Source organism: Bubalus bubalis, chromosome 18 (genome assembly GCF_019923935.1).
Source record: "Bubalus bubalis isolate 160015118507 breed Murrah chromosome 18, NDDB_SH_1, whole genome shotgun sequence".
Lineage (NCBI taxonomy): Eukaryota > Metazoa > Chordata > Mammalia > Artiodactyla > Bovidae > Bubalus > Bubalus bubalis.
In genome coordinates this window covers 50,520,677-50,538,166 of record NC_059174.1, presented here as the reverse complement: position 1 = coordinate 50,538,166, position 17,490 = coordinate 50,520,677, and the positions used below count along the sequence as shown (strand labels likewise).

The 17,490-nt window shown below is 56.0% G+C and overlaps 1 protein-coding gene across 6 annotated transcripts in view; it reads right to left on the bottom strand.

Annotated features, from left to right (window-relative positions):
- The window catches only part of GRIK5 (glutamate ionotropic receptor kainate type subunit 5), a 63,730-nt gene extending 51,147 nt beyond the window's left edge, over window positions 1–12,583 (bottom strand). The window contains exons 1-6 of one of the 6 annotated variants that reach the window (XM_045163255.1): window positions 11,372–12,583; window positions 7,649–7,777; window positions 7,175–7,339; window positions 4,544–4,641; window positions 4,282–4,447; window positions 1,397–1,575 (exon numbers count right to left, since the gene is read on the bottom strand). In XM_045163255.1, coding sequence (XP_045019190.1) covers window positions 1,397–1,575; window positions 4,282–4,447; window positions 4,544–4,641; window positions 7,175–7,339; window positions 7,649–7,777; window positions 11,372–12,572 — 1,938 coding nt within the window. In that variant the 5' untranslated portion in view covers window positions 12,573–12,583. The remainder of the gene's footprint in view (window positions 1–1,396; window positions 1,576–4,281; window positions 4,448–4,543; window positions 4,642–7,174; window positions 7,340–7,648; window positions 7,778–11,371) is intronic. The other 5 variants (XM_045163254.1, XM_045163256.1, XM_045163253.1 and 2 more) reach the window with 5 other exon arrangements.
- Between the last annotated feature and the right edge of the window lie 4,907 nt (window positions 12,584–17,490).

Genomic DNA, 17,490 nt, shown 5'->3' with positions numbered 1-17,490 from the left:
TTAGAAAATAAATAAATAACTCTCAAGATTCAGGCTGTGAGCCCCCTTTCTCACAGTCCTCAAGGAGAACAAAGTTGGAAGACATCTCAGGCCAGCAGTGCCCAGGGCTGTCCCGCTCTGATCATTAGAACAGGAAATGGCACCAGCCTGCACTTCCTGCGTGGCAGGGGCTGTTAGTGCGTGGTTACAGCCCCTTCCAGGACAGGAAAGTGCGGGCCGGAGAGGAAGGGGATCACTGGTCACCCGGCTCACACAGGAGGGGCTGGGACCCCGGCCCAGGCCTGCCCTGCCTGCCCTGAGAACCCAAAATCTTTTCTCTCAGACGCCTGCCTCAAGAGCCGCATGGATGCTGTCACACTTCTTTCCTAGAAGCTACACTCAGCAATGACATATGGTTTTAATTTTTTAAAAGCTGGAGAAAAATAAATAATACAGATTAGATTATAAGGAAAATTAAGAGCAGGGAACAATGAATGATTAATGAATGTGGGTCACCGGTGGGTGGAACTTGGAGGGCCCTGGGGTGGGAGGGGAAGGTCCTGGGGCTGGCCCATCCTGGGTGGCCTTGAGCCAGTCCGCCTCTGCCCCCGAACCCCTGCTTCTTCATTCACAAAATGGTATCATACTTGCCCTGCAGGGTGGGATGAGAGCCAAATACATATATATGCTGTGATATGCTAAGTCCCTTCAGTCATGTTCATCTCCTTGTGACCCCATGGACTGTAGCCCATCAGGCTCCTCCGTTCATGGGATTCTCCAGGCAAGAATACTAGACTGGGTTGCCATGCCCTCCTCCAGGGGATCTTCCTGACCCAGGGATTAAACCCGCATTTCTTGCATCTCCTGCATTGCCAGGGGGGTTCTTCACCACTAGTGCCACCTGGGAAGCCTATATAATTTTTTTTTTTGGCTGAGCTGTGCAGCTTGTGGAATACTAATTCTCCGACCAGGATCGAACCCATGTTCCCTACGGTGAAAGCGTGGAACCTAACCACTGGACCACCAGCTAATTCCCAAGAGCCAAATTAAAGAAGACACGCAAACACCCCAACACAGACCAGGACAAGCACTCAGTAAAGACCACAGGGCACTCCCAGTATGCCAACATCTACCCTGTGCCAGGGGCCATCCGGGTGCCTCCCCACCATTCCCTCATTAACCCTCGTGGCAACCCACTGAGGTAGGAAGTATTCTCAAAAAGGGGAGGCAACTGTCCAGGATCCAACTAGGGGTGCAAGCGGGAAGAGACAGAACTTCCTGGTTAGTGCTTGCACGTGGGGACCGGGGCTCCGGACCGCCCCGTGACCACTGAGGGCCTCGGCTGACTTGCTCTGTCACCCCACGTTTCTGCTCCTGACCCTGCAGGGCATCAGAGATGGGATGGGGAGGAACCCACCTTACGGAGAATGAGGTGGGAGATGGATGCATTGGCGTCGATGATGATGGTGGACACTTTGTCGTCACGGATCTCCTTGAGCAGGGGCGTGGGGTCCCGGCTGTCATCCAGCATCCTCACAGACAGCGTCTCCTTGGAGATGAGGAAGCCACGCACCAGCTCCTCCAATCGCAGCAGGCCTGAGGGAGGGAAGGGGCCCTGGGTTAGAGCCTCTCCGTGCGCCCGGATGGGAGAGGCCGCTCCCTCCTCCCTGACACGGGGTAGCTGGGGAGAGGACGCGGGGCAGCTGTCCAGAGCGCAGCTGGCTCTCTTGGGGCGCTGGGCCAGGACCTCCCCTGACCTCCACACACCCGTCTTCTGCCACCTTTCTGGCCCAACGGGCTGCGTCACAGGCACGCACGCTTTGCACGTGCGGAGCCGCAATCTGCTCTTCTCGCCAAACCGGCAGTCTCTAGGGGTCAGCGCATAAACTCCAGCCGGCCAGGCGCTCAGGCCAAAACCTTTGCTGGCAGCCTGGCTTCCTCTCCATCTCACATCAGCGCCCAATCCACCCAGGCTCGAGTTTCAAAGCATACCCCACGGGGCTGAGCCACCATCACCGCCCTGGCCCAGGCCGCTGCCATCTCCTGCCCGTTACAACGGCCGCACCCGCCCCGCACCCCCAGGAGAGCCTGTTCCCCGGGCAGCAGCCAGAACTGCTGTAAGCAGGCATGTCCCCGTCTGTTCCAAACCCTCCGACGCCTTCTCATTTGTTCAGAGTGAAGGCCAAAGTCCTCACCGCCCCCGAGGCCCCACTCCATCTGCCCACGCACCTCATCTCCCTGACCTCAGCTCCTCTCACTCACTCTCAGCCATGCTGGCTTCCTCGTTCACACACACGCACACACACGTGCACACACACACACACCCGGTGGCCTCCGCGCTTGCTGTCCCCTCTGCCTGGAACGCTCTTCTCCAGATCCCCACTCAGCTCCCTCCCTCACCACCTTCAGATCTCTACTCAAATGTCACCTCCTCAACGAGGCCCAAGCCCACCAGCCCATTTCAAATACCATCCACTGCCCCAGCTCTCCCAGTTCCTGTCATCTTCCTCTATTTATCCACAGGACTATATATATATATATATATATATACACACACACACAAACACACACATATATATACACACATATATATACTTTTTTTTTTTTTGGTCTGTGTTGTGCAACATGGGATCCCAGTTCCCCAACCAGGGACCAAACCCACAGCCCCTGTATGGGAGAGTCGAGTCTTAGCCACTGGACCGCCAGGGAAGTTCCTGTCCACAGGACTCAACACTGCTGACTGGACCACATATGTTCACCACCTGGCTCCTCTCATTAGCTCTAACAAGGGTGGGGACCCCTGGCCTGGCTCACGCACAGCCTGATACCTAAGACCAAGAAGAATGTCTGGACCACGGCAAGTGCAGGAAATACCTTACGAAAGAGGACTTCTTCCTGGAGGTGACTGAGCGTGGTCCTCTCTCTCCAGCTGCACACCCACAGGCTCACCAGCCCCCTAGACGTCCCCACTTGACTGTCTCAAGGACATCTCAAACCCATTGCGTACCCCAGAACTGACCATCCCTTCCTCCTCAGGCAGGACCTGGTCACCGTCCATGACCCCTCTGGCCTTCCCTCACGATGCTCCTCAGATCCATTCTGGCCCCTCTGGCCCCTGCCACCACCTGAGCTCTAACCAAGACCATCCCTCCCCACCTCTGGGGGCTCTCCCTGTCACATCTCCTGTCACTCTCCAAGTCTGCTCTCTACACTGCAGCCAAAGGGCCCAGAGAGCTCTTCTTGTGACACACTCCCCTGCCTGGCGCGGGTCCTTTCCCCACCCTCCATCGCTGGGCTTCCCTGATGTCTCAACGGGTAAAGAAGCCGCCTGCAATGCAGAAGACACAGGAGACACACCTGTGTTCCATCCCTGGGTGGGGAAGATCCCCTGGAGGTAGAAATGGCAACCCACTCCAGTATTTTCGCCTGGGAAATCCCATGGACAGAGGAGCCTGGCGGGCTACAGTCCACGGGGTCACAAGAGTCGGACACAACTGAGTGATTTAGCACATCACCTTCAGGATAAAACACAGGCCCGGAGCGACAGAGCCCCATCCCTGGGTCCTGCTTCATTACTTCCGCGCAGGGGGCATCTTTGAGCCTCTCTGGGCCTTGCCTCTGCCTTGCTTTCTACTCAGTACCCACGCCTTCCCTCCTCTCCCACCTCAACTCATCCCCACCCTTCAGGTCCAGCATAGGGGTCACTTTCTCTGGGAGGCGGCCTCTGAGGCTCTCAGACCAGGGTAGGATCACCGCCCGCTCAACTCCTGAGAGCTCGCATCACTCTGAATCACAACCGTTCGACCACCGTGCAGCCCAGTGGCCCCGGAACTCTGGGAAGTCAGGGACCCAGCCTAGCACTACTCACTGAGGACACGCTGGGACCTACAGGGCCCTGCTCTGAGCCATGCCTAGTGATGATCTGCACATTAAAGGGTCTCCTTGGGGGTGGGGGAGTGAGAAGCTCTACGGAACCAGAGATCTGGGTTCCTAAAGGCAAAGGGATGCAGGGACAAGGAGAGACTGTGTCTGACTCCCCCAGCCCTTACAACCAGGGGCACCAATGACTGTGAGAGACTAGATCTCTTGGGAAGAGGAGTTTGGGGAAACAGAAAACAAAGCCTCCCGTCTTCCTCCCTCGTGGGAATTCCCTGGCAGTCCAGTGGCTAGGGCTCCGCATTCTCACCGCCAAGGGCCCAGGTTTGACCCCTGGTCGGGGAACTAAGATCCCTCAAGCTGCAAGGTGTGGCCAACAAAATCAAATAAGTGAAAATGAGATTAAAAAAAACCATTCTCCCTCACACTCGGCCTTGGCGCAGATGAGGCTGGCTGAGGGGTAGTTGAAGGACTTGAGGATCCGGGAGACGGCCAGGCTGACGTCCTCGTTACTGGGGTACAAGCTGACGGACGCGAAGCGGAGGTACTGAAGGCGGGGCGTCTCCTCGGGACCCACCTTGATGTGGGGGATCTAAAGAGAGAAGAGCTTGTGCTCCCATCCTGCTCCCCCTCCCCGGCCCTCATCCTCCAGGGACCCGCGCCCCCACCCCCCAGGCTCGCCTCTCACCTCCTTCTCTCCACAGATATGGCTCACGGTGGAGGCGGACGCGGGGCTAGAGGAGGGTCCCAGGACAGACACAACCCCCTTGGGCAGGATCTGACACACTATGAGGGGCAAGAGGAGATCGCAGATTCAGGCGCCTGCTTCCTCCTCTCTGTCCCCACCCTTGGAGACCCTTCCCTGGCCCAGGAGAGAACCCCACACTCCACACAGGGCTGCCTGATCCTCCTCCCCATGCCAGGCACCCGGAGGCCCGATCCCTGACCTGGCCATCGCAGGGGAAGAAAACAGAGGGGCCACGAGACAGAGGTGGACAGGGAGACATGGCAACAGAGAGCCAGGTCAGAGCAAGAGAGAAACAAAGAGGGGAAGAGGAGACACCAAGGACCTCCTTCTGGCTGCAAATCCAGTGTCTGGTTTCTCAGCCTTTGTCTTTCTCAACCTTTTTAACCACATAAAACCTAGGGTACGGGGCTTCCCAGGCGACTCAGTGGTAAAAGAATCCACCTGCCAATGCAGGAGACACAGGAGAGGCATGTTGCAGCCCCGGGTCAGGAAGATCCCCTGGAGGAGGAAATGGTAACCTGCTCTAGTATTCTTGCCTGGAGAATCCCATGGACAGAGGACGCTGGTGGGCTGCAGCACATGGGGGCGACAGCCAGGGTTCCCTCTATGCTCTACACCCCAAACACCGTTCCTCTGTTGCATTTACTGGCTCTTTCTCCCCTTTTCTTTCTTCTTATACACGTATGCGTCGCTAGGCTGGGAGGCGGGCAGAGTCTTGTTTTCACCTGCCCAGTGCCCATCCTCATGGCAGAACTTGAACTTTCCCTCGGGGAACCACATGGTTCCCAGAACTGATTGATTCCTGACCCAGGATCAAAGAACCACATCGTCCTGGCCACAGGGATCGGTTCAGAGATGGGGACGGGCTCAAACTAGGCCATTGAGAGCCTTCCCCAGGCCCCCTGCTAAAATTATCCCTGGCTTTGCTAAACTGGAGAGATGTAAAGTTTTGACCTGTTGTGGCCATCCTGACACCAGCTGGGGAGGGCACTCCTGAAAACAAAACCAACTGAGAGGAAAGTAGGGCCCAGAGATGAAGACACAGAGCTCCCTGGAACACCACTTGAGTATCTGTATTAAGCCATGCCAGAAACAATCCAGGGATATCATTCGAGTACTTGGATCCAAGCAAGCCCCAAATTAATCTTTAGGTTATTTTGCTGTTATTCAGTCACCAAGTCATGTCTGACTCTTTGCAACCCCATGGACTGCACCACGTCAGGCTCCCTTGTCCTCCACTATCTCCCGGAGGTTTGCTCCGATTCATGTCCATTGAGTCGGTGATGCTATCTGACCATCTCATCCTCTGCTGCCCCCTTCTCCTTTTGCCTTCAACCTTTCCCAGCATCAGGGCCTTTAGTGACATGGCCTGATAAGTTGTTTTTCTTAAGTCAGCCTGAGTTGGGTTTCTGCCACCCAACAAAGAGCATCGTAACTAAACATCTCATTTTTCCTCCAAATGTACTCCCTGCACGCCTTCCGTGTTGGTGAGGGGGGCGGGGTCACCATTCACACACACCACATCCCTGGAAATGATCCTCAGCTTTGATCTTTCTCCTAATGGTCAAGTCACCAAGTCCTGTCTCTTTTTTGTCCTCAGATTTTCTCACATCTTTCTCCCTCTCTTCAACTCCTCCTCCCCTGTCCTATCTCAGGGCTGTCAACTCAGGCAGTCACCAGCCTCCTCATCAGCCACCCAAGTCTAGCCTCCAAGTTCTACTTTCACCAGCTCCCTGCTCCAAACCCATCAATGACTCCCCGCTGCCTGCAGGTGAAGACGGCATCTTTCAGCCTCCTCGAGCTGACCTGTCAACTTGCCCAGCCTCACCTCCCATCACCCAGCTATACTCTAGTCTCTCACGATCCCTGCAAACAGGTCCTGAGCCCAGGTGGTCAGGCTGAGTGCAATCCCACATCATGTTCCTTGCCTCCAAACACTCAGTCCTCCCCTCTGCCCCAGCTCCAGACTACAGGCACATGCCTAGAACACCATCTGCCTCCACACCCTCCGATCCATTCTCTCAATTTGTGTTCTGTGCTACTCCAGCCCAAAAAGTCCAGGAGTCACTGGACCCCATTTGGCCTTTCAAAGATCTGAAACAAACGTGAACAAAATAAAGGTTCTGATAAGGTCTGCAGGGAAGAAATCTAAAACTCGTTTGAAGGCCCTCAAGTCTGTGTCCCCAGCACGTCTGTTCAAGGGACATTCGCTCACTCTGTGAGTACTCAATAGACTCATGCACCCCTACTAGAGGGCTGGTTGTGTTTCACAGGCTGGATCTTGAGCAATGCCTCTCTTTCTAGATCCTGCTCATGTTTCAGAGCTCAGCTTCAGGTTAGCCTCCTCCAGAACACCTTTGCTGTCCCTGCCCCTGAGGCCTCCAGCCCCACTGCCTGGGCCCCTCGTTACTTAGTTCTGGGGGCTAAGCATCCCCAGCCAGTCATGAAGCTTGTCTTTCAAACGAGGCCCTCGGGTCCTCCAGGGCAGCACCCAGAATAGGGCAGGCTGAGGGAGGGATGGAGGCAGCAGCCCGGCCTGCCTCACCCCCGCCCCCCTGTGGCCCTGCTCACTGGTGTCCGTGGTCTCGTACTGGCTGTCCCGCTGCAGCTCAAAGATGTCCACTTCCACGCGGGCCTTGGCTGGGACCTCGATGATCCCGTTGATCTGCTCCCGGGCCAGGGCCAGGGCCAGACGTTCGCCGCGGCCACACACTGTCTGGTCATCCAGGATGGCAGCTGAGGGAACACAGGAGTTGGGGACCATACTCGTGGGTCCTGAGGGAGGAGGGGCTGGGCTCCTGGACTCCTTGGCTCTGAGGTAGGGCTGGAGGTGGGATGAAGGGGTCCAGACTCCTGAATCTGAGCTTGGAGAGACCTGGGATGCTGACTCCTAGGCTCAGGGGGAGGAAGGAGCTGGGCAGGGGCTGCCAGACTGGGGCCCGGATCTCTAGGTTCCTGAGGGACCGGCATGATCAGAGAAGAGCCCCAGGGCCCAGTGGGAGGGTCTGTGGGGAGGCAGGGCGGAGGGGGGCTTCAGGGCCTCACCCATGCGCAGTGATGAGAGCACCTGGCGGCTGGGGCTGGCGAAGGCGACAATCAGCAGCAGCAGCAGCTCAGCCGGCATCTTCCTCCCCTCCTCATGGGGACGCAGCTGCCGCGGCCCCCACTTGCCACCTGCAGGGAGACCCCCCCGCCCACGGGGAGATTGCCAAAACGGGGGCTTCTGAGCCCCTCTGTGGACTGCCGGATGGGGTGGTGACCACAGAGCCTGGGACGCAGTTGCTGAGCTCCGAAGGGCCTTGCCCTCATTAGAGCTGACAGTACTGAAGCCATCGCTGGGGGCGCCAAGACTCAGGAGACTAGCCGTGGTGGGGGCCGAGGCTCATAGCACCCCGGCACCAAAGGGGAGAAGCACTGATGGAGGATGTTCACAGCTACCCAAATGGGAGGGAGATATGAAGAGGATCTCAGGTAAGAGCAGATTCCAGGGACTATCTCCACCCCAATAGGAAACCAGGAAGTGCCACCCCCCACCCAGTTCCGCCCCTGTCTCTGGGCAGGCAGCCGTTACTAGGCAACAGAAACCGGCTGGAGAGGATGCAGTGGTTGCTAGGCAACCCCATCCCAGGCCTCACTTGCCACCTTCCTGACGTCCCTGGTTCCCACAATCCCACGGGGAGAGGAGCCTGGACATCCGGGGTCTGGAGGGGAAAGTATCCGGGAGTTAAGAAACTTGGGAAGAGAAAGACACATGGAGACACACAGATGGAGACAGATGGGAAGATCCAAGGCACCTAAGGGGCTAAAAAAGAAAAAAGGGGGAAAAAAAGAGTAATGAGGGAGAAAGACAAAAACAGACAGAGAGAAAGAAAAGAGGCTGGGGGTGGCAGAGATATGAAGAAACTCAAGAAAGGAAAAAGGGAAAATAGGCCAAAATATAAGGGAACAGAAAGATGATGTGAAGACAAGAGAATTGGGAGAAACAATGGAGAGAAACATTTCTCTCGTAATGGGAAGAAACAGAGAAGGAGAGTTGTAGGAAGAAGAGGACAGGACTAGGAAAGAGAAAGAAGGAGAAGACAGAAGACAGGAAGACATGGAGACAGAGAGAGCACGGGCAGGGCAGGGAGAGGAAGAGAGTGGGCAGGTAGAAGAGAGGGAAATCAAGACACAGGAGGGGACTTCCCTGGTGGTCCAGTGGTTAGGACTCCAGGCTCCCAGTGTAAGGGGCACAGGGGAACTAAGATTCCACATGCCAAGCAGTGTGACACACACAAAAAAGACACAGGAGGGACACGGCATAGAACACGAAGACAGAATGGAGAGAAGACACAAATCTACTCGAGATGCCACCAGTAAGCTGGATGGAAGGAGTGAATAAAGCGGGGGGAGGGCACTATCTGCTGAATCGCGTGCCAAACTATGGCACCCCCCCGCTCTAGGGAGCTGAAGACTAGTGGGAGCCAGTGAGTCTCTGCTTCCCACAATTGCTCCAGTGCCCTTGCCTTCTGCAGGGGGACCACTGGGCAGGGATGAGTCTGGCCAATTGCATGGCTCCCCTGGTCAAGGGCCGGGCCCCATGGGAAAGGACACTTGGGTTTCCATGGGAAAGGGTTCCTAAGAGGCCTGGAGTGGGGTGATGTGAGCCTGGGGGACTCGCCACACCCCACTCATTCCCATGGGAGGAGGGCTTAGGCTGGGGAGATGGCAGAATGAGACCCACCAATGGAGGAGGCAGAAGCACACGGCAACACTTCACATCATCCCTTGTAGCCAGAAAAACCTAGGCCAGGGCCGCCAGAGACTCCCTGGGTCCCTGCTCTGCCGCCACCTCCCAGGTGACCTTGAACAGGTCCCTCTCTCTCAGGACCTCTGGGAAAGACAGGCTGGGGGTAGGAGGGCCTGCTGGACCACCTGGGGCCTCTGGACTATAATCTGCATCGAAGGTGAAGGCCTGTCAAGGGTGCAGGACCGAAAGAGGCAGGGTGAACCCAGAAGAACTCACAGGGACAGGGGTGTGCAGGGCGGGGCTAGGAGAGCGGTGCAAGTGAGGGGTCATCCTGAGCTCCAGGGGCTTCTGGGGACAAATCAGGGAGGAGACTAGAAACATAAAGACCAAGAAAGAGCCAGGGGCCAGAAGGGCAGGGACCCGCAGATGGCAGACACCAGTGGGAGCTGAAAGAGACAGTCAAGAGACTTGGCTGGGGCAGCAGATGGACACAGAGGCACAGGAAGGCACAGACAGAAAGACAGACAAACCAAAGGGAAGTGAGTGGGGCTCAATGAGGGAGAAGGACACACAGACATCACCTAGAAGTGAGACACCAAAGGGGACAGAGACAAGAGGGAGAGCACAGAGAGAGAGGAGGGCAGGGAATCGGGCCCAGAGACTTAAGCAGAGCCAGATAAAGATGGAAACACAGCAGCTGAGTGAGCGGAACGGGCCCTGCCAGGAGAGGAAGACAGACAAGTGGGCAAGTGAGAAATATAGCAAAGGAGAGAGGGCAAATGGGGTGAGGGATAGAGAAAAAAGATGAACAGGTACAGGAACAGAGGGGAGGAAAGAAATCACCAAACTCTGACAAGGAGGGCTAGTCGGAAAGAGAGAGATGGAGAGAAAAGGTCTATGAGCCACACAGCTTCTCTAGAGAAGAGGAAAGACCAAGTGGGAGAGACAGACACAAGATTGAGAGACAGACTCCCCAGCATGGAGAGAGGAGAAAGGAGAGTCAAGGAGGGAGACGGAGGGAGGGAAGAAGAGTGAGTGACCTGGAGGGGCACAGGCAGGGGATAAGCACCCACACATCCATCCATCCGCACAGAGGAGCATCTTGGAATCAGGTCAACCCTAGAGACTGCAAGCCCCAAGGCAAGGGGAGGACTCAGAAGGGGAAGAGAGAATAGGGGGCCTGGGAGATCATCACGGAAAAGACAAAGTGGACCGCAAAGCAGGGCAGTGGCTAGGGAGTGAGGGATGGAGGAGACAGGATGAGGAGTGGATCTGGGGGAAGAAAGCAGAAAGTAAGAGAAGGAAGACGGCCTCCAAGCCCAGAGGTGGAGACAGAGGCAGACAGGTGAGGAGAGGCCCCAGCAAAGTGAACAGTGGACAGAGGGCAGTGGGGAGAGGGTGAGACCAGGCAGAGGATCCTCCCAGACAGAGAGGAGACAGGCGAGTTTTGAGAGACAGGAGGGAGGGGAGGGAGACCGGGAGATCCATAGAGACACACCAAGAAAAGGCTGGGCTCACCGCAAAGAGAAAGAAGTTGGACAGAGTCAGAGAGAGGTCCAACAGACACATGAAATGGGAGATTCAAAAACGGAGAAAAGACACTTTCAGGAGACAGAGACCGGCTGGGATGGGGCCCACGGTAGGTGGAGAGGATGAGGCTCAGGGGAAAGGAGAGAGAGAAGGGAGCAGAGTGAGAGAGCACAGCCGGCCAACGCGGACCGAGGCTGGAGCTAGCAGGGGCGGAGACCAGCCAGGAGTCCCGGAGGCGGAGTGAGGCCGCGAGTCAGAGCCAAATCAGCCCCTCAGGAGCCCAGCAGCTGGGGGGCTGAGGGGCAGGGCTGAGCTGGGCAATGAAAAGAAGGGGTGAGGAGAGGCTGAGGGGAAAGGAGGTGGGGAGATGGAGGGTGCAGGGCAGGCCCTTGGTGGGGGAGGGTGTCTGCCGGTCGGGGGGATAAGGGGGATGTGGGCCCCCCACCAGCCGCCGGCAGTGAGCCCAGCCTTCCAGGCCCAGGCCCAACCCGCACCCTGCAGACACTCACGGATCCTGGTGGGACGGAGGGCTGGGCTCCCTCGAGGCCCAAGGATCGGATCGACAAGGGGGAGATGCTCCGGCGCTGGGCGGCGTGGTTGGGGCGGGGGGGGAGAGGGCAGTCCACAGGGCCCCCTCCCCCGCCTCTGGCGGTGGCCCCCAACTAATCCCAAACAGGGGGCTCCCCGGGGGGCAAGGAGGAAGGACAGGTGGAAGAGAAGAGGGCGGGCAGGGAGGGGAGGAAGGGGAAAGGAGAAAATGGAGGAGGGAAGGGGAGAGAGGAGAGGGAAAGGAGGCAGGAAGGTGAAAACGCAAGGGAGGGGGCACAGGCAGAGCCGGGGGAGGGGGAAGCCGGCCCAGGCAAGGGCCCCCGCCCCCTCCCCTAGCCGGGCCGGCCTGGGGGGGCCACAGGGGGCGAGGCCTGGGTGGCGACAGGGAAGCCGGCCATCAGGAGAGGTGGGGGAGGGGAGGGCTGGCTGGGGGGGGGGGGGGGGGCACCCCTTCCCCCCTCCCCCCTGGAGCCCGGGCCGGCCCTGGATGAGGAGGCTGGGGCCTGGAGTCCTCAAGCCCTCAGCCCGCGCCGGGAAGGCATGCTGGGGGCGGGGAGAGGCGGACGAGTGGCGGGGCCGGGGTAGGAGGGGGTGCTGGGAGACCCCGAGAAGAGCCGCCGCCGACGAGCCGGGCCGGAGAGGTGGAGAGATGGAGAAGAGGAGGGAGGGGAGGATGGAGAGGAGCAGGTGGAAGAGGAAGGCGGAGGAGGGTGGGGTGTCCCGGGGCGCCCAGCGCAGGGCCTCGGCGGGAGGGCCTGGCCACGGACTCCTGGTCCCTTGCGAGGAGCAGCCGCCGGCTCCGGGCTCCCAGCTGGGCCTCCCTCCCCGCCGCCGCCGCCACTTCTTCTCCCCTCCGAGGCCGCCGCCTGCCTGCCCGCCTGCCGCCCGCGCTGGGTCCTGGAGCGCAGGGGGGTGGGGGGAGAGAGGAGGGAGCGAGGGAGGGAGACAGGGAGGAGAGCGGGCAGGAGGAAGGGAGGGAGGCAGGCGGAGATAGAGAGAGAGGAAGACGGAGAGAGAGGGAGAGATCGGAGAGAGGGGAGTCGGGGGAGGGGGAGCCCGTTGGTCCGGCTGGGGGGCCCCCGCGAGGAGAATGCTGATGAGGGCAAGGCGCTGCATTGGACAGAGGGCCCACCCCTCGGGCCACCTCCTCCACCACACCATGCCACCGCCCTGCCCGGGCAGCCCTTGGGCACAGGCGCCCACAGGAGACAGAGACTGAGAGGCAGGGAGACCTGGGGAGAACGCCATGCAGCTGGGGGAGAGGGCTACGGAGATGAAGAAAAATGCAGAGAAACGGCAAGACAGCCATCAACAGCCACAGAGGTGGACCAGGGTCCACAAAGCCCACAAGGACAAGGACAGGAAGAAGCCCAGCGCAAAGAAAGGGCCATCGAGACAAGGGAGCAGACCACAGAGACAAGCTAAGGACCTCGGAGGCAAGGGCAGCTGGTGGACCCAGAGAGCCCCTCGTGAAGAGGCGGACAGAGGGAAGCTGGTGGACTGAGGCCCTAGGGCACAGAAGACATGGGGAGTGGTCTGGGGTGACCGGAGAAGAGGCCCACAGAAACTGGAACAAGGACGCACATCACAGAGACTGGGAGGAGGGCCAGGGAAAGGGGGAGTGGGTCATGGACCTGGAGGGAGGCCCACAGGGGCCAGAAAATCCAGAAAGGCAGAATGAGGACCCAAAAGACCCGCTGAGGCAGGCACATCGAGCCTGTGGGAAAGAGGGAGTAGCCCCTAGAAACAGGAATGCAGGGATGGGTGGTGAGTAGGGGAATTCTCCATGAAGCAGAGAAATCCCGGGGACCTGAGTGGGTGGGGAGGAGAGTCACCCACCCGAGCATAGAGGCAGTGGGCAAGGGCAGGGAGCTGGAGGGCAGAGCCCACAGAAGTGGGAGACTCCCTCCCTCTGGGAGAGAGCTGAGCAGGGCAGGGGGATGGCAGAGAGAAGCAGGAGTGGGGGTGGGTGGTGCACGGCTGGGTGGGGGGTGAAATTTGGGGGGAAGGAACATGACAGTTGGCGCTGAAGGCTGAGTCCGTGACTCACCACCACCCCCAATGCTCGTGATGGGGAGGAGACACTAACGCAGTCACTCACGTGCAGCCCCCAGCACACGTGACTGCATGCCTCGCGAGAAGGCACACAGTCGGCACGTGGCAACTCTCACATCGGCCTGGCACAGAAGTCCCTCGGCAGCTGGCATGTGGGGTGGCCCCAACATACATCTGACACATATATTTGACCCTGAAGGACCTCTGACTTTGCATGCCCCTCCTCACGTGATTTAAGGAACCCCAACACCCACTCTCAGCTCCAGCTAGATCTGAAAGCCCAGATTTACAGTGGCCTCCAGGCCATTGCTTATGCAGGGATCCCAGCATAGAATGATATTCTCTCTAAGCTGATCCTGTCCCAGATGCCCTAGTCCCGTGCCACCACCTCCAGAAAAACTGATGCAGGCCTCAGCTTACTCCTGCATCATCTGAAGTGAAGCGACCTAGTCAATCCAGATAAACTGGGAATTCCAAGCTGAAGGTATAAGCAGAAAGATAAGTCAAGCTGGACCCTTCCGTTTTCAAGTGGGGAAAAGAGGCCACTGAAGAGTGAGAATCTGCCCAAGAGCATGGAACCCCAAAGGCTGAGTCTAGCTTCCAGGTTATCTGGTTCCTGCCCCTGGTGCTTTCACCCTGTAGGCAATAATGGATTCATCCGGACTTCCCAGATGGTGCTAGTGGTAAAGAACTCTCCTGCCAATTCAGGAGATGTAAGAGACATTGGTTCGATTCCTGGTTCGGGAAGATCCCCTGGAGGAGGTGCATGGCAACCCACTCCAGTATCTTGCCTGGGAAATCACATGGACAGAGGAGCCTGGTGGGCTACAGTCCATAGGATCACAAGAGTCCGATACGACTTAATGACTAAACAACAACCATCTAAGGTTCATCCAACATCCCTTCTACCCTGAATCCACAGCCAAAGTTCCCTCTATGTTCTACACCCCAAACACTGTTCCTCTGTTGCATTTACTGGCTCTCTTTCTTCCCTTTTCTTTCTCCTTATACATGCATGTATCTCCAGGCTGGGAGGCGGGCAGAATCTTGTTTTTACCTGCCCAGTGCCCATCCCCATGGCAGAACTTGAACTTTCCCTCAGAGAACCACATGGTTCCCAGAACTGATTGATTCCTGACCCAGAATCAGAGAACCACATCGTCCTGGCCACAGGGATCAGTTCAGAGATGGGGAGGCGCTCAAACTAGGCCTTTGAGAGCCTTCTCCATAGGGTGGCAGAGTCAGACATGACTGAAGTGACTTAGCACACATGCAGTGCATGCATCCATTTGGTATGAGGCTCTGGATGTCCCACCTGAGTGGGACCTAAGACTGTAGATCTTGGAGTGCACTCCTGTGTTAGAATCCTGGTTGTGTCTCTTCCTAATTATGAGACATGTTATTTAATTTCTCTGAGCATCATTTTCTCTGTAGAGTGAGAACATTAGTTCCTCCCTCCTTTCTAGAGTTATTGAGAGGATTATGTTGGAAAATGCACGGAAAGCACAGAGCATAGGGACTTCCCTGGTGGTCTAGTGGTTAAGACTCAACGCTTCCAATGCATGGGGTATGAGTTCTATCCTTAGGGTTGGAAACTAAGGTCTTGCATGCTGCACAGCCAAAATAAATTGTTTTAAAAAGGAAGCACTTGAGATCCTAATAAAAATAAATCTTACACAACTTTTAAAAATTTTTTTAAAATATTTATTATAGTTGATTTACAATGTTGTTAATTTTTGCTGTACAGCAAAGTGATTCAGATATACATATATATGCTTTAATATTCTTAGTATTTATTATTATATATCTGGCTATGTTGCGTTTTAGTTGCAGCATGCAGGATCTTTCGTTTGCAGCGTATGGACTCTATAGTTGTGGTGCATGGGCTTAGATGCCCCAAGGTGTGTGGGATCTTAACTCCCTGACCAGGGATTGAACCTGCATGCCCTGCATTGGAAGGCAGATTCTTAACCACTGGACCACCAGAGAACTCCCATCATATTCTTTTCCATTATGCTTTATCACAGGATATTGATATAGTTTTTATCTGCTAACTCCAGGCTCCCAATCTTTCACTCTCCCACCCCACCTGCTTGGCAACCACAGGTCTGTTCTCTGTATCTGTGAGCATGTTTGCTTCATGGATATCTTCTGTTGTGTCATGTTTTAGATTCTATGTATAAGTTGTATCATATGGCATTTATCTTCCTCTTAGTTGACTTACTATGATAAACTCTAATTCCATACATATTGCTGCAAATTGACATTATTTCATTTTTTACGGCTGAGTAGTATTCCATTGTGTATATATACCACATCTTCTTTATCCATTCATCTGTTGGTGGACATTTAGCAATGGAGGGAGGGGAAGCAATTAGAACAATTGAATCTCTTGCAGGTCCCCTCCTGTCCTTGGGGAGTAGAGCAGCTCTGACAACTGCAGTGCTGGTTCGGGGGCAACTTGCTTCCAAGGCCCTGAGGGCCATCCATAAGGGGATGTGAGTAGTCCAGAGCTCCTCAAACATATGGGGATTCCAGCCTTCCTGAGCTTCTGGGCCATCAGCCTGGAAAAAGAGCACCCTAGAAGAAAGTGGAATACAGTCCAGACACTACAGGGTCACCACCTTCAGGTTCTCACCCTGGTTGTCTTTCAGGTCATCTACCCTCTACACATGGAGAAGGCAATGGCACCCCACTCCAGTACTCTTGCCTGGAAAATCCCATGGATGGAGGAGCCTGGTAGGCTGCAGTCCATGGGGTCGCTAACAGTCGGACATGACTGAGCCACTTGACTTTCACTTTTCACTTTCATGCATTGGAGAAAGAAATGGCAACCCACTCCAGTGTTCTTGCCTGGAGAATCCCAGGCACGGGGAAGCCTGGTGGGCTGCTGTCTATGGGGTCACACAGAGTCGGACACGACTGAAGTGACTTAGCAGCAGCAGCAGCAGCAGCAGCAACCCCCTACACATCTTGTTTCTTCAAATGGAATTGCCAGAGCTAGCTGGCCTGGCCTGACACCTTAGTGACTCTTCAGTATGGGAGGTGGAGTGGGGGCCAGATTTCCCAAAAGGTAGGAATTCAGACCTCTGGCCTGGGCTAGAGGAAGCCTAGGGGTATCATGGCAGGGAGAGAAGGGGGCCCAGGAGATTCCCATTGCCATCTCCTCTCTCCTGGCTCTGAAAGCCTTGATAATGAAGGCAGGAACATCACTGTCCTGGACTTGGTTTACTTTGAAATTCTCCTGGACCAGAGCCTGAGTTGAAAGGAGTTTGGGGAAAAATGAGGATCCATCTGGGTACCTTTCCCACCCTGACAGCAGTCTCCTTCCTGGCTCCTTCCTGTCATTCCTCAGTGACCTCAGAGAGAGGCCTCCCTGCCATCCAAGATCAGTCCATGTCCTCTGTCCCCCTGCTTTATTTTCTTTACAACTACCGTCACTGGCTGTCTACAGCTACTTGTGTACCCTGATCTTTTCTTTTCTTACAGTATTTATTTTTGGCTGCACTTGGCTTTACTATATGTGGGCTTTCTCTAGTTGGAGGGAGCAGGGGCTACTCTCTATTTGCAGTACACAGGCGTCTCTTTGTGGTAGCTTCCCTTGGGGCAGAACACAGGCTCTGTAGTTGCTGTCCTCTGGCCTACCTGCCCCGATGCATGTGGGACATTCTCAGATCAGGAATGCAACGGGTGTCTCCTGCACTGGTAGGCGGATTCTTAACCACTGGTTGAGCCACCAAGGAAGCCCTGAACCTGATACTTTTATATTCTCAGAAATTAAAATCCAGGAGGGCACAGACTTTTCCTGTTCCTTCTCTATCCCTACAAAGATTAACCTTGACTTGGCATATTGCATCCGCTTATTAAATATTCACGATAGGAAACAAAACAAATGCCCCTCCTGGATTTTACTGTTTCTCCTTCCAACTTCCATTTCCTCCCTTACCCTTCAGATCTTTCTGGCTCGCTCAGATTCTCTATTCGTGCTTTTCCTCCGACATTTCTTCCTCCCCCTTCCGTCAAG